The 18,116-nt window shown below is 34.4% G+C and overlaps 1 protein-coding gene across 1 annotated transcript in view; it reads right to left on the bottom strand.

The window, feature by feature from the left end:
- ATRNL1 (attractin like 1) overlaps positions 1-18,116 on the bottom strand; it is a 764,129-nt gene that overhangs the window by 611,640 nt on the left and 134,373 nt on the right. Inside the window, exons 11-12 of the mRNA XM_019459544.2 lie at positions 3,334-3,418; positions 1,802-2,010 (exon numbers count right to left, since the gene is read on the bottom strand). Of these exons, the coding sequence (XP_019315089.2) occupies positions 1,802-2,010; positions 3,334-3,418 (294 nt within the window). The remainder of the gene's footprint in view (positions 1-1,801; positions 2,011-3,333; positions 3,419-18,116) is intronic.

The raw sequence follows: 18,116 nt of genomic DNA, 5'->3' as shown, positions 1-18,116 counted from the left end.
GCATTACTAACATTTAAAAGAAACATTATAATAAATACACATTGTTTATCATTCTTCATAAAGATATTTAGAGACATCTGAGTTATCACAGACTAACAAAACTTTCTAATGTATTATAAAATACATAGCTAATTATAGCATGAAAAAATGCATAAAACCCCACCCATCTGAAGAAAACTGGACAATTTTTATTCAAATCATTTATTCATAAATATTTACTAGTAATGTTTTGCATTTTATTTATTTATTCAATAGTTTATAAAAAGTATTAAACTAAAACATTAGTCATCAAAATTCTAGAAAATCTTTGAGATCTGTGGTTGGCTTGGCAATATTAAAGAAGAAAAAAACTACCAAATACAGAATAAATTATTTCACTTTATTTCTTAGAAACACAGTATTTTAATTTTTTTTAATGTTTGTTCATTTTTTGAGACAGAGAGAGCATAAGAGGAGGAGGGGCAGAGAGAGAGGGAGACACAGAATCTGAAGCAGGCTCCAGGCTCTGAGCTGTCAACACAGAGCCCAACACAGGGCTTGAACCCAGAAACTATGAGATCATGACCTGAGCTGAAGTCGATGCTTAACTGACTGAGCTACCTAGGCACCCCAATAACACAATATTTCTTAGAGTATACTTTATTTATTTTTTAATGTTTATTTATTTTTGAGAGAGAGAGAGAGAGAGAGAGAGAGAGAGAGAGACAGATCATGAGCAGGAAGGGTCAGAGAGAAATGGAGACACAGAATCTGAAGTAGGCTCCAAGCTCTGAGCTGTCAGCACAGAGCCAGACACGGGGCTCGAACTCACAACTGCGAGATCATGACCTGAGCCAAAGTCAAGAGCCAGATGCTTAACTGGTTGGAGCTACCCAGGCACCCCAGTTTTCAGCATTTTAAGGTACATGAACTCGACAAGAAGCATGGTGGGGAAGATGGGCACCTATGTAACTAACTCCAACACTAGCCTGAGAGCTGTGTTAAGGCAGCAATGTAAAGGAAGTCCAGGTGGGCAAAGGGAAGGGAAATGTTTATCCCACTGAAACAATTCATGAAGGAGGTTGACATTTTTTTTTAATATTTATTCATCTTTGAAAGACAGAGACAGAGCATGAGTGGGGGAGCGGCAGAGAGAGAAGGAGACACAGAATCCAAAGCAGGCTCCAGGCTCTGAGCTGTCGGCACAGAGCCCGACCTGGGGCTCGAGCTCACGAACTGTGAGATCATGACCTGAGCCAAAGTTGGACGTTTAACTGACTGAGCCAGCCAGGTGCCCCAGAAAGAGTATACTTTAAAACATTTTTTACTTATATAGTTAAATAGTACATACATATATATGACCAGGTTACTCATAAAATTTTATATGTGTAATAATACATATAGAATTAAAAAGAGAAATCTAAAAAGGGCTAATAAAAAAAATTAAATTATTAAGCATTGCTACATTCAAACATGAAAATTCTTAATTAAAGGACTATGAATTTTTAATTTCTAAAAGCTATAGATAATTTTTTTGGAAATAGAAATTATCTTTTTTTTGTTTGTTTTTATAATTTATTTTATTTTTTTAAATTTACATCCAAGTTAGCATATAGTGCAACAATGATTTCAGGAGTAGATTCCTTAATGCCCCTTACCCACTTAGCCCATCTGGTTGTTCTCTAATATTTAAGAGTCTCTTATGTTTCCAACCCCCTCTCCATTTTAAGTTATAAGGAATGCTTATAAGCAAAATGCATTACAACTTCTAGCCAAGTAAAGAAGCTTTATGCCAGAGGGGAGGGGAAAAAAAAAACTTTACCTGTTTTAGGAGGGCATTTTGCTCTAAGGATATTATTAGTATTCCCAGATTCCCAAGATTCACAGTGATTTTTATTCCAAATACATTTTATTCCTGGACCAGCATTCTTACAAAGTTCTTCATCTCTGAAAGCCTTGCAGTTTGGAGGCTTGTAAACAAGGATATCATTAAGGAGTACACTAGAGAATCCTCCAAATATATACATGGACCTATTAAAAAAACAGAATATTAAAGAAACAATATTAAGAAAACTCTAATGAATTAGTTTCAAAAATAAATTTAAGTATACATTTTGCATTTCATCAAGGAAGCAATTTTTTTAGAAAGAGAAAGTGCTATACATGGATAAGATACGCTTTAGAACTGCTATCTAGAATTATAATTTTTGAATACTGACAATGAATTTAGATATTAGGTACAGAGTCTTTCTTACAGTGTTTTACCATCCTCTTTTAAAATAGTAGGACCAAGAGTAAAACAATCAAAAAGATATTCAAAATTTTAATTTGGAAAGGAAAATCCAGACAATTATTAAATTAATTCAACTACCAGGGACAAAGAAGTTTGACATGCCTTCAAAAGAGCATAATTTTAACTTCAATTAATTTAATTTCAATATTATTAACATAATAAATAGAAAAAGATCAGAAAATACTTCAGTAGTATCTTTTATTACTTAGAAAGTAAAATAAAAGTCAATATAACACAATATTTCAACAAAGAAGGGTAGGGTGTTATGTGTAAACTCTGAATTTCATTTGTTACTATTCTGAAAGCTAACTGATACCAATTACAGAGTTTCATTGTGGTTAACTTCTACCTGCTTTTAGTATCATATTGAAGAAGTTTTACAAAATTAGAGTAAGGTGGTGATAAAATGAACTTACAAGAATGTCATTATGAATTACAAATTTTAAGCTAATGAATGAGCTGGCATAGTTTCCTGCCACATTACCAAATTTTGCTATAGAAATAGAAAAATAATACTAACCTAAAGGAAGAAAGTAACTTAATGCTCGTCCCATCCCAAATCTCAAGGGATATAAAGATAGTAAATCCCAGAGAGGTAAAGGGACTTGTCAAAAAGCATGCATTTAATGACAGAACTAAAATGAGAATCTAATTCTTCTCCCTTTCCTTGTCAAAAATCGTGCATTTAATGACAGAACTAAAATGAGAACCTAATTCTTCACCCTTTCCTTGCTCTCCTTGTTAGAAATATGGGGCTATCCTTTCTATCATTTTAGTTTGATCTTTTTAAAAGAAGTCATTCTTTGTCTGATCTCTACTAAAAGGAAAGAAGGCAGGATGAATTTTTTAAAAGTATCTGAAGTTTTATCTCAGCACTCTTTCTTCGCTCCCCTTTCTCTTAAATATATTTGAACACAAAGGAATAAAGGATATGGTTAACAAACCAAAATGTATTCCATGGTAGACTAGGGATACCTAATGCAATTAAGTACAAATAATATTTCCTTTTAAATAGTAACAGAATATGAGGATAGTACGACTGATAAATATATGCCTTTTACCCATTAATGACAACTGCAGAGTGTCCAAATCTGTTGACATCTCTATGAAGATTTGGTTTCGGTAATATTTTCCATTCATCACAAGCTAGAAAAAAAGAGAATGGCAAAAAAAAAATGAAATAAAACAATAAATTAAGACAAATACTATAAAATAATCGTTGGTCAAATTAAAGACACAATAATTACAATTAGGAAGCCTTTCATTAATTTGCCATGACCTACAATTTAGTATCATAACTCAACTAACATCATTCCTTAAGTAAAAATAACTTCTACATAAAATTCCCACAAATAAATTTAAGTGTATGAGAACAGCAAAATTGAAAGGAAAGAATGAGGTTAACTTTACATTGGAGGATAATTTCAAAGACATATCTTCATTAAACAAACAGAGGTTCATATAGTAAATTACATGAATTGTCAATACTAAATAAACCTATTAGAAAGTTAAATTACTAAATCAAATTGTATATGCATGCTTATTACAAAATTAAATGAAATATATAATATTTAGTGAAATGCCTAAAAACAGAATCATCAAAAGAAAATATTTAAATCATTTCAACCATCTGATATTTCAAAATAATAGTGTTCATTTTATGTAAAATAAAGTAACTTCTGTTGCAAAAAAGAATAGAAAAAAACCTAAATAATTCATGAGCTATATAAAAAATATGGGAAAATGGTTAAAGAAAACTGTGTATTATTTCAATATAACCTAGCCTCAAGCTAACATAGCTTTTGAGATGTTAAGTGATTCAGTTTTCAGTGACATTCTCGGGACAGTGTTTTAGATTTCATCTTCTTAGACATGACATATCTAAAGGCAGACATTGATATTTAATAAAAGTACATACATGTAAAAGCTTTTAAAAACAAATTTTATTTTTAGGTAGTATAGAAGCCTTTTTGGAACAAGAAAATAAAATACAGTTAGTTGTAAAAGTTAAAGTTGTAATAAATTGTTTTCCTATTTATGTAGTTATGTCTATAACACTAGGAATAAAAGAATAATTCGGTTTTATTTTAATGTTACTACTAATTAAGATCAAAGAAGTTAGAAAAAACAAAATCAAAGTTTAGAAAATGAAACTAGAAGACTAAGAGCAATAACATACATCTTGAATTTTATGTCCCAAAGTCTATTCCAAAGAACATAAATCCTCCCCACAAAAGAGGGTATTCTTTAGTTCGTATAATCTGTCTTTAGTTCACAAAATACATCTGCCTATTATATACTCTCAAAAGACAAAGTAGACATACAGAAGTCTAGCTATACCTAACACAGTGTTTTCCCAATATTATATCCACAGAAGCACTTTTCATGTAATACTTTTCACATTAATATTCCCAAGAGCCAATGCTCTCGATATCACATTTTGGGAAATACTATTAAAGAGGCCTATATATAGGATTAATAGTCTGCCAAGTTTGCATGTTCATTTAAGAAGAGTGCTTACATGTGTATAGTACTATAAAACTTCCAAAGTGCATTCATATACATAATTTTAAAATTATCTTTATCAGAATCCAGTGAAGTTGACTGAGCAAGTATTATAAGTTGGAAATGAAAAATTAGATCTAGGAAAAGTTAAGCAATTTGCTTAAGGCCCAGCTGATTACCTCTGATTTTCTATAAATTATGTCTATAAATACTTGATATTTAAAAGTGTACTTGTAGCAAATTCTGAAAGATTGTTCCCATTTGGAAAGAAACGGTGACCTGTAAAATGCACAGGCTTTGAGAAAAAAAGAGATGGAAATGTTAGAGACAGATAGATTTCAATAATTCCACCCAACCCCAACACTCGCGCACACACACACAGACACACATACACACACAGCAAGTGATTTACAAATTGTATTATTTGTAGAATTCCAACAACAGAATTAGAAACCTGAATATGCTTCAAAGAAATGAAACAAAAAAGAGATCAAAGAGAAAGACTGCCAGATACTAGTTTGTAACAAAAATCTTCAAAGAAGAATCTTTAAGATCATTTGGAAGCATCTGGAGTCTAGAAAATAGTGACCCAACAATCTGAGCTTACCTATATCTAAAGGATAAGTAGAGGCGCCTATGTGGCTCAGTTGGTTAAGCATCTGACTTTGGCTCAGGTCATGATCTCGTGGTTGTGAGTTCAAGCCCCCTGTGGGGGCTTTGCACTGACACCTCAGAGCCTGGAGCCTGCTTCAGATTCTGTGTCTCCCTCTCTTTCTGCCTCTCCATCCCTCCCTCCTTCCTCCTCCTTCTTCTTCTTCATTTTAACCATGCCATGGCATTCCATATTATGATTATACCAAAACACATTTGTCCTTTAAAGGTCATATAGACTTTTTCTTTTTCAGATTTTTTCCTACCACAAGTCATGTTGGTTTTGGCTCATTGTTACACAAGTTTTCTTTTGCACGTTTTGAGAGTTTCTCCAGGTAGACTTCTAAAAGGAAAATTACTAAGTTTAAACAAAGACACAAGTGCAATTTTACTAGGTTTTGCCAATTTACTCCCCAAAGTAGGTGCACTGACTCAAATTCACACCAGCAGTGCATGGTGGCTCTTCTTATCACATTTTTTTCCGTTATGTATCTCTCTCAGACTTTTAAATTTTTACCAATCAGATAATGGTTTCATTTCTTTTCTAGTTACTGGTGAGATGGAGCACCTTTTCTTTCACATTAGTAGGTCATTTGTTTTCACTCTTCTATAAAATCACTGTTCAAGCCTTTGCCCATTTTTCTATTTGAGTTTTGTTCTGGGCTTTTTAATAAATATTTTATTTTTAAATCATCTCTATACCCAGCATGGGGCTCGAGCTTATAACCCCAAGATCAAGAGATGCATGCTCTTCCAACTAAGCCAGCTCAGGTGCCCCAAGATTTTTGTTTTTTTAATAATTTTAACAATTCTTTATTAAATGTTCTAAATATAAATCCTTTGTTGATTATATGCACTAATATATACTCTCCTCTGGCTGTGATTCGCCTTTCCATGTAGTTTATGGAGTCTGATTTTACAAAAGTTTATATATAAACTAGGTCAAATTTACCATTTCTTCATGATTTATTCTTTTTATTCTTAACTCAAGATTTTACAGATAATCTCCAATTTTCTTCTAAAGGTTGGATGCACAGTTTGTCTTTTACCATTTTGATCTTCAATCCATTTGGAATTTATTTTCGAATATATTCCAGGGATCTAGTTTAATTTTTCCCACATATCATATTTCCCAGATCTTCCTATGTATTAACATATACCAATCTTCCCAGAACCATTATTTTAACATTTACGCCTGACCCACTAATTTGTGACTTACCTAGTTTCTGTACTGCTATGTTATGTTCTTATTTTGCTTGTTTTTAACCAAAGATATGAATATGCAAATGATAAAGGTCAAATAATCCCACAAGGTTTATCACAAAAACTCTCATGCTCATATCTTCCCAATGTCTACTCCTGAATCACAGAGGTAAGCACTTTGAATTCTAAATAAAAAACTAGACAATACGTTTTTATATTTATCTTCTTATTCTAAATGGCATACTTGGTTCTTAATTTCAGATAAACTGACTTTCTTCTTAGAAAGATGAAGATTTAACTCTTATGCAGACAAACACATACATACATCCCACTCCCTCCATCCTCCTCGCATACTTAACATTTTATTTAGACCAATATTCAGGATTTATTACATATTATTCACAGATGAGCCATGCAGCATATTATAATTACATTTTATTCTTAAACAACCTTTTATTTTCCCTGCAAATTATTTTTTTTGGCTTAGGTTTCTATATATCTGCTGCTAATTCATCCTCAACTCTTTCCTAGATGTGTATACGTTTTTGCAATATTTCCTAATACACCAAGCTACCTAGCAGTTTCATTTACTTTTTGAAGACATCCCTACTAAAACTCCATCTTTCTTCTCCAATTCAAACTTATCTACAGGGCTGCTGCATCATCCTAATGATTCTCTGCACATTTCCTCTCTATTAACTCTATTTCTTGAATTTGAATTTTTATCAATTGTTATGTTTGTTTAATCAAATTCATCAATAGGAGACATCATTCTATAGCTTCCAGAGAAAGTGTACATCGGAAATAAATTTTTGAGATGCTATAATTCTGAAAGTGATTTTATTCCACTGTAATACTTATTATTTGATTGTGCTTGGAACTCTAACTTGGAAAGCATTTTCAGATTTTGAAGGTATTATTCTCCTATCATCGGGCTTTTGGTTTTGCTTTTGTAAGACCCTATACCACTGAGTCCCACAACTTATTAGGACTATTTCTTTTCTCTGTATATAAGCTTTTAGGATCTTCTTTCAATCTCCACTTTTTATGATGGGTTTTGCTGTCAGTATGTTCTGGGGCTTCATGAAATCTTTCATTCTGAAAACTCATGGACTTGGAGCCTGGATATTTTTCTTGAATTATTCATTTGATAATTTCCTTCTCATCTAAAATTTTGTTTTTTATTTTTGCCACCCCCAATTAATCAGACAGCAAGTTTTCTGGAATAATCATTTAAATTTTTTATCTTTTATCCTATCTTACATCTGTCCTTTGTTCATAATACTTTTGGAACACTCTCCATTTTATCTTAAAATCTGTAAATTTGTTATACTAATTTTAATTTCAAAAGTCCATTTTTTGTTTTCTGAATGATCTATTTTTAAAAGTCACATTTTTACTTCATAAATGTAACATCTTCTGTCCATAAAGATTGAAGTTATAATATCCTTCCAGTATTGTATCAATTTCCTTTGATTTACTTTTTCTTATTTGTTTGATATTTTCATCAGATTTAACAGCATTTTGCAAATGTCTAAGTGATAACTCACTGCCCTTCCAAATTGAAGAGTGAAGCAAAACAAAACTGTTTGGAAATTTTGTGCTTGGCCAAGACATATTGTTGACTGCTGGAATACTTTTTGTTTGTTTATTGACATATAACTAATATACAACACTAAGTTTAAAGTGTACAACATAATGACTTGACATATGTGTATATATATATATAGAGAGAGAGAGAGAGTGAAATGATTAAACAGTTAGTTTATTAAACATCTATCATCTCACATAGATACCAAAAAAAAGGTATTTTCTTTCCTTAAGAACTCTTAAGATTTACTCTCTTAACAACTTTCATATATGAAAAAGGACTTACATATATATATATATATATATATATATATATATATATATATATCTGTAACATATATATATATATGTATATATATATATATATATCTGTAACATATATATATATGTTACAGATATATATATTACATTTACATTATACATATATGTATACATAATGTATACATATATACATTACATTACAGTATATATATATATATATCTGTAACATATATATATATGTTACAGATATATATATTACATATATATACATATATATATATATTACATATATATATAAGGACTTTGCACAAGTGGGACCATTTCAGTTGAATACCTCCAAAGGTCAGTTTTTGTACATGCTTTCTCTTGGCTTGACAGACTCTTTAAGGTAAATCCTCCAATTTCCTGCCCAGAAACTATAAACCTGGCTAACAGTATTCTGGGCCTAAGTAGAAGAAAGAAACTAGAGGTTTCATTCATAAGCATGTATATTTTCACTTAATCCCGCTGTTTGCAAAATAGTACTGACACCTTCAGCTATGGTCTGGTACTGGGATCAACATCCACAGAAAGTAATACCTTCTCTTTCAGCAGAGTAGAGGAGGAGCAGATACCCATCTGCACAAGTTGAGGAAGAGGATCTGGAGATTTAACAGCCAGTTGTATAGGTTTTTTGGGTTTGGGGGTCTTTTTTTATGTTTATTTATTTTTGAGAGAGAGACAGAGAGTGAGCAGGGGAGGGGCAGAGAGAGAGGGAGACACAGAATCCGAAGCAGGCTCCAGGCTCTGAGTTGTCAGCACAAGCCCAAGGAGGGATCGAACCCCCCAACCTCAAAAGCATTACGAGGCAAAGTAAGATGCTCAACCAGTTGAGCCACCCAGGTACCCCGTATAGGTTTTTAATCAAACTTTCTGTTTCAGGCCCACAAGCATACCCCATTTTCAGAAACACTGAAAACTAAAAAAAAAAAAAAAAAAAAAAAAAAAAAGACATACCATATGAGAGATAACTCCAACTCCAATCCCAAAGATATGGAAAGAGTACTGGGAGCTTGTCCAAGACTATGAAACAGTGCGATTTAACTGACCGGACCACATATCTACTGATCAAATCACATAAATGGGCAAGGTTCAAAACTCAAAAGCATGTGACTTCCAGTTTTATCCACTGAATTTCTTCTTATTAAGGTAATACTTGCTTGCATATTTAAAAAGTGAACATCTCAATTTACTAACCATGCTAAAGATTAGGGAGTTGTCTTCTGACTGTTCTCTAAACCATATTTTTTTCATAAGAGTGTATCTTGAAAAATAGAACCAAGAGTAAAAGATTAATTAACTTGGGTATTTCAATCTAAAGGAAGGAAGACGAAGAATTCATCAAATGCTCTTAACTAAGAATAGAAAAAATATGTAAAATTTGGGTTAATAGATTTAGATAAGACTGAGGAAAAAGGATCATCACTAGTTTAAGCAATCCAACTTAGATGTAATGAAGACCCAATAACACAACAAAAAATATATATAAATAATATAAATAATATATACATAAATATAAATAAATATATAATAATATAAATATATTAATAATATATATAATAAATATATTATATTGACTTATAATATATTTATTTATAATATAAATAATAAATATATTATAAATAAATATATATATATATAAATATATATAAATACGGATATAAAACTGAATAAGACTGAATTCCTGCCCTCAAAGAATAACAATAGGACATGATAAGTATTAACAGACATATATAAAGAGTGCCAAGGGAGCCCCCTCCAAAGAAAAGAAAAGCACATAGTTGCTCCTAATAGTTAACTGTTTTTAAAAGTGACTATGATAACATTATATAAAATTCACTGAAGAATACATAAAACCTTTATAGTGTTTTTAAATGGGTAAAATTTCATACAATAAATGGTCATGACCTTTTACTTAATAAAAATAATATGCTAAATGCTTATCAACGCTATGTAATATTTAATTCTGAAAACAACTCTTAGGAGTAAATATTTTTGTCACCATGTCATAAAGAAACAGTCTGTAGATTTGGTAACTTCCTTAAAGTCATTAAATGGCAAAGTCAGTATTCAAAACCAGATCTTAATTACTGCATTATACTGCCTCACTACATCATCAAAATATCCTTTTTAATATAAACATTACTTTCATTAAAGTAAAATAAAACAATAGTTTTAAAGTACACAAGTCCCTGAAGAAGAGAACCAATACAGTACAGTATTAATATTTTAATTATACATGAGAATAATTAAATCAGACTAATAATAATGAAACATAATTCTACTTGGAGAAGTTTGTTGCCTTTTAGCATATATGGTAGTAAAAGGTGAAGGCTTTATTTATTACTATCTGCAAGACATCACTTTCAATTATAACAAAAGTTATATACATTGGTGTTATTTAACAAATCCAGTACTCTTCCTTCAGGCCCATTGTAAAATTAAAGTCCCACACTTCCTAGAAGTTGGATGTGATAATATGACTTGCCTTAGCCAACAAAATGCAAGTTAAAGTGACACTTTTATTTCTGGATGGAACCACTGAATTACGAATGAAAGACAAATCATTTTCATCCTGGATCCCTAAGTGATGACAATAAGCTAGTCTCTCCTGCCAACCAACACTAGCCATGTATCATGAGTGAAAAATTAACTTTCATTGGTCTTAATCTTCTGAAAGTTACAGATCTATGGCGGGCATGGATATGAGATACCTAGATCATTCAAGGAAGGAACTCTTATCTGTGTTGCTGGGACTGCTGTCAGTGAACAGTCATCAGCTGCAAGCTACTTCAGCAATTGCCTTAGCTACCTTTGGGCCACTTCACTCAAGATCTCATCAATTCAAGGATGACCCACATGCAATTGATGATCAACGTGGGTCTTTAAAAGGTCCTGTCACTTTATCCCAACATACAACAACTACGACCAACAATTTTACTTCCAGAGATCCTTGTGTGGTTGACTAAGGTTATCTGTCTAGCATCAAAACTCAACTTTACCCTTTGTCAAATCCTGCCTTCTCCCCTTACCTCTTCCAAGGCATTGATCTTAAGGGTTCTCTCAATGAACATCATGAATACTAAACTCTATCTCAGAGTCTGCTTCCCAAAGAACCCAAACTATGATAGTTGGTACCTGGAGTGATGTAAGAAAAGCAGAAAATAAAATGGAGTTTATGAGCTAAATCACATACTACCAGGCTACCAATGAAAAACCCATCACCGGTGATAGGTGTAACACAAAAAGCCGTTGGCACAAGATGGCCATACCATAATTTACCATGCCAGTGGTAAATAAGGAAGGTATGCCAAAGAAAAGAATACTCTAGCAAGTGTGAAGTATTAGATGTTTGAAAACAGTTAACTACTAATACACTAAAATTGCATGTCTACTGTGTAGCCCTGCTGAGCTCTAGAAAGAGATCACAAAAGGCTGGGAAGGCCAGAGGGCCTCCTTAGTACTATAAACCATTTATAGAGGCTGCCAAATATAGAAGGTCTGCAAATTAAAGAAGGTTTAATTTCAAAGTCAAGGCCCTGCGAGGAAAAGAATAAGGCCCTGACTCATGGGATGGGGACATCTGAATTGACACTCCTGAGAATCTACCCAGATTTTAATTTCCTGAATCATCTGAGACTTCAAATGTGGTCCACTCTACCCTACGTTCATAGATAGTACTCAGCCTTGCTTGAACACAATGCAGGCTTCTCTCCAGCAAGACGTGTGCTCCAGCTCAGAATCTGTTCACACCTTCCCTATTGGTCACTGAGCCAATAATCTCGGCTTAGCATAATTCAGCCAAATACATACTGCAACTGCTATGGAAAGAAAGGGACTATGCCCCAAAGTATCTGTAAGACCTAGACAGCAAATATTGGCCGAAGTTGGGGAAATACACATACTACTAGGTAATAAGGGGAGATCGATCAAAGAGGCCAGAACCTTATATTGGATTAGGGAGAGTTTACTGATTTAAAAGCACTCTCCCAAGATGCAGGATTTATGACTTAACAAGGACCCTAGGAGATGGTGTGAGCTTACCATTAAAATAACCCTTGAAAGGCAACCTACAGAATTATTATATATCTGACCATATATCTTATCATATATCTGATAAGGTGTTAACATACAAAAATATACAAAGAATTCATAGAATTCAGTAGCAAAAAGAAACCTGATTTAAAAAATGGACAGAGGAACTCAACAGATATTTTTCCAAAGAAGACATTCAAATGGCCAACAAGTACATGAAAAGGTGCCCAATATCACTGATTATCAGGGAAAAGCAAATCAGAACCTCAATAAGCTATCATGCATGTCACACATGTTAGAATGGCTGTCACCAAAAGGACTAAAGATATCACATGTTGATAAGAACATGAAGAAAAGGAGACCCTGTGCATTGTTGGTGGGGATGTTAATTTGTACTGTCACTGTTCCTCAAACAGGAAGTTCCTCAAAATATTAAAAATAAAACTACCATATGATCCAGGAATCCACTTATGAGTATATCCAAAGAAAAAACAGGATCTCAAAGAGATATCTGCACTCCCATGTTCACTGCAGCATTATTCACAGTAGCCAAGTATGGAAACAATAAAAGTGTTCATGAATGGATAAAGAAGATGTGGCATATCTATACATTTATGTATGTGTGTGTATATATGTGTGTGTGTCTGTGTGTATATATATGTATATATATATATATATATATTTGCATATGTGTGTATACACATACAAAATGTGTATTCTATACAAAATGGAATACTATTCTGCCATAAGAAAGAAATTCTGCCCTGAAGTTGTGCTAAATGAAATAAGTCAGATAGAGAAAGACAAATACTACATGGTATTTTTCTTTACATGTGGAATCTAAAAAAAAAAAAAAAAAAAAAAAAGTCAAGCTCATGAAAACGGAGTTAAAAAGTGTCTGCCAGGGACTGGGGGATAGGAGAAATGAGGAGAGGTTGGTAATAGGATATAAACTTTCAGTTATAAAATGAACCAAGTATGAGGATTTGATGTATAACATGGTTACTATAGTTGATAGCACAGTATTATATAACTGAAATTTGCTGAAAGAATAAAACTTACTCTAGAAAGTATGCCAAATTAAAAAAATAAAAAGAAAAGAAAAAATCTGTGAGCTTCTGGATGCACTAATTAAACTACATAGGAGGATTGGCATTGACGAGGGCACCTGTTGGGATAAGCACTGAGTGCTGTATGGAAACCAATTTGACAATAAATTACATATAAAAATAAATATATAAATATGATATAAATATAAATTCAGAGTTTGGGGAAAAAACAAGAACTCATTTTTAAAAAATAAACAAAATTGGGGCGCCTGGGTGGCTCGGTCGGTTAAGCGTCCGACTTCGGCTCAGGTCATGATCGCACGGTCCATGAGTTCGAGCCCCGCGTCAGGCTCTGTGCTGACAGCTCAGAGCCTGGAGCCTGTTTCGGATTCTGTGTCTCCCTCTCTCTCTCTGCCCCTCCCCTGTTCATGCTCTGTCTCTCTCTGTCTCAAAAATAAATAAACGTTAAAATTTAAATAAATAAATAAATAAATAAATAAATAAATAAAATAAAAAATAAACAAAATGTGAAATTAAAAAAAAAAAACTACATAGGAGGAATCCTTTCAAATGTATATGTATACCAAATCATTACAGTGTACACGTTGTATATCTTACAATTTTATTTGCCAATTATATCTCAAAAAAGCTAAAAAAGAAAAAGAAGATTCCTAGAAACATGAAAAAATACAGCCCTTGCTAAGTAAAATCAAAATGCTAGAACTGCCATAGAAACGAGTAAAGGCAAGGGACAAAAAGTCCATAAACGTGGGCATTCTTAGTCCATATACTAAGTCATGCCAGAAAATCTACCAAGTCATTATATTTATGGAAAGAGACAGCAGGTATGCCATTTGCCAAAGCCATGAGGAATGGAATGGAGAAAGGGACACTAGAATCAGTAAGAATGTGCTGGCTCTCCTCCACAGGCCAAAGCTGATGGTAGGAGAAACCACAACAGAAATGAACTCACTGATGGAGACAATAGGACAATAGAGCCCAACCGGTGACACTTAACCATCAAAATCCAATCCCCATAGAGGGCAATATTTGTAGTAAGCAGCAAAGTTGGGAGTGTCGGTCAAGACTAACTTATTGAAAATTATGAAGATATTTAATACAATGCAGCATCCCTAGAAGCAAAATAGGCAGCCAGACAGTAGGACAGTAGGACACTACTACCTAACTTATATCAACAGAAGAAATCAAGGATGGATGATCAGGAGGCTGATGGTAGATGCTGCAATAAAATGTCACAACTTATTGCTAAGTTTCTGGAGTTGAGCTATTTTTGAAGTCCAGATTTGATATATTTAAAATCCTGGTACCTAAAAGGAACAACCCTATGATACTACAGCAAGTGTTCATGGTAATAATTCCCCTATTTCTTCATCAAAGGCACCCATGGTCATTTCTTTGAGTAAACTTAACCTAGGGGAAAAGGCAACACAAACATTTCAAGTACTTTTGGACACAGGTCTGAGTTAGCACTGACACCCATAGATATAAAGTGTCATCAGGGCCTCTCTTTATAATAGGGATATATGGCAAGGAGATAATTAATGATATCCTGGCCAAGGTCCTGTTCAAAATGAGTCACTACATCTGCAGGCCTGTGCAGTGGTCATGCCCTGCATGTTTCTGGCAAATGGCACAACACTGACATTGGGTCCTTGATTATCACAGTGGAAAAGATCAAGTGGAAACTTCTGAAACAACTACCCCCTGGATAATATATCTTAAACTAATGTTACATTCCAGGGAGTGTGGGTGGCAGGAATTAGTATTACCCTCAAGAATCTAAAGAATGCAGGGATAATGGACCCCATCAAATCTCCATTCAAATCACCAGTCTAGGCTCCACAAACTAAACAAAGCCTGGAAGATGACAAGAGCCTACTAGTAACTAGTAGCCCAAATTGCAGGCACTATGCAAAATGCGTCTCTTTGCAAAATGGCCATTTTTAGCAAATGTGTTCTTTGCTAACACTATCAAAAAAAGGATTAAAAACAGTTTGCCTTTATATGGAATAGAAAATAGTATACATTCACAATTTTGCCTCGGGATCAGTCTCCCTCCTTTTGTCATAACACGGTCAGAATACATTTGGTCCTATTGGACATCTTGCAGAATGTTACATTGTTCCACTACCTTAATGACATCATTCTAACTGTGCCAGATGAGTAGGAATGACTAAGACAATGGAGGCCTTGTTAAGACATATATGCTTCAAGGGGTGGGAGATAAAATCTATAAAGATTCAGATTTCATATTAGTAAAATATTTAGGGATCCAGTGGTCAAGAACATGCTAAGACAGCTCATCTGAACTGAAAGACCAATTACTACATCTTGCAACTCCCGAGAAAGGCAGAAAACAAACCATCTGGTAGGTCTCTTTGGATTCTGAAGGTAGCGTATTTCAGTCCTGGAAATACTACTCCAACCCACATACTGAAGAACATGAAAGGCTGCCAGCTGTGAGTACATGCTAGGGTAGGGAACAGCTCTGCTATAGGTTCACCTACACAGGTACACAGCCCTGAAGTTAAGGTTGCATGACCCAATACAATTATGGCTATTGGTGGTGGCACTGTTGGAAAAAGTAGCACATGAAAATACAGAAAGTTCCAGTGAACAAATCCCAATGCAGACCCCATACACATGTCAAAGGCCATGCCATCCATGGTGGAAAAGTTTATACTCTTATTTCTCCCACATTATTTGGTCCTGGTAGAGATGGAGTCGGTGACATGGGTTATCAAGTGACCATGTGTTCAGAGTTTCATATCATGAGCTGGCTCTTTTACCAAGAATAGTAAGAACATAAAAATGGAAGTGGCACCCAAGAGCAAGCATGAGCAAAATCACGATGCACAAACAATGTGCATGAACCGGTAGCTCAGACCCCATTTTACCTACAAGTGTTACACCAACACCTGTTATCTTACAACCGTGGTCATATGAAGAATCCTCTATGCCCAGATACCAAGAGGAGAAAAATGTAAATATTTCAGCCTGATATGTGAGCACAAGTCAAAAGTAGACATCACATAGACAGCCTCACTTCGGAGTGGCCTCGAAAAACAGTGAAAAAGGAAAAAACCTCCCAAGTGGGCAGGCCTTTGAGGCAGTGTGTTCATCCACACCGTATCCAAAGAGAAATGGCCCAAAAGCAGTAAACAGTGGCCTAGCTGACAGGTCAGCAGCCCAGAAAAAAATATCGAAAGATCAGAAAGAAGGAGGGTCTGGAGTGAACATGAGCATGGATATATTTGAATGAGCACAAAATGTAAAGAACTCTGTGACATAAATTAAAGGCATCAGAGAGCATCTAACATGGAAGAGACAATAAACAATAGACAAACAACTAATACAGCTAACATCAGTTAGTCTCCGTTACAGAACACCTCAGTGCTAGCATACTAGCATGAATACACTAGCCATGGTAGAGAGATGGAGGTCATGGAGAAAGGCAATTGCCTGGGCTCCTCTAAACAAAGCTGATCTTGCAGACGTTACTGGCAAATATCCATCCTGACAGCAAGATATCAACTCTGGGCTCTAGATAAAACCATTCCCCAAGAACACCAACTACATATATACTTAGCGACAAGTTGACTACATTGGGACCCTTCCACCCTAGTTGAACCAACAATTCATTATGACAAGAAGAGATAAATATTCTGAGTATCAGTTTGCTTTCCCAACCACATGGTCTTAACCTGAAAATTATGAAGTGTTTGATCAAGCAGCATGGGATCCTATGTTATCAGGAGACACACCACAGCAAACAAAGTACAGGAATGAGGTCATAACCATGTGATACATGGTCATACAACACAATGTGATGGGTTTTTGGATAGGCACAATTGAAGCACCAGGATGCAGGATAAACCTTGGAATTAAGCAACTTTAAATGGTCCTCTGTCCCCAGTAGGAAGAATACACAGGTCCAGGAACCCAAAGAGTGAAAGCCACTCCTAGTGGCCTCACTTTCACTGATACAGTTGAGTAGCTTGTGCTTCTTATTCTGGAAATCTGGACTCTGCAGGATTAGAGATTTTATTCCCCAAAGGAGAAATACTCTGGCAGGGGCCACAGCAATATCCCATTGAACTACAAGCTATAGTGCCACTTTGGTATTTCAGGGTCCTTGTGTCAAGGGACCAGAAAGCAGGCAAAAAAGGAGTCATCATATTGGTAAGGATAATTGGCTTTGATTGTCAAAGGGAAGTAGGACCGAGGTTACAAAATTAGGGCAGGGGAATAGGTTTCATACACAGGTGATCCACTTAGGTGCTTTGTGGTATCCTCTCACCAAGGGTGATGGTAAATGGGTAAGTTCAATACCCACAGTAGAAGATATATGATGATCAAGGACTCAAAGACCCAAGGGTAAGGGTCCGGGACAAGACACAGAGATCAGAAGAGATTCCAACTGAGGATAAGGGATATTTAGAAAGAATACTGGAGGGGGACATGACAAATATCAATTGTAGCCCTGAGAC

The sequence above is a fragment of the Panthera pardus genome, unplaced genomic scaffold, assembly GCF_024362965.1.
Source record: "Panthera pardus isolate Hobbes unplaced genomic scaffold, ASM2436296v1 HiC_scaffold_22, whole genome shotgun sequence".
Lineage (NCBI taxonomy): Eukaryota > Metazoa > Chordata > Mammalia > Carnivora > Felidae > Panthera > Panthera pardus.
Note: the sequence above shows the minus strand (reverse complement) of the source record. Positions and strands in the feature narration are given on the sequence as shown.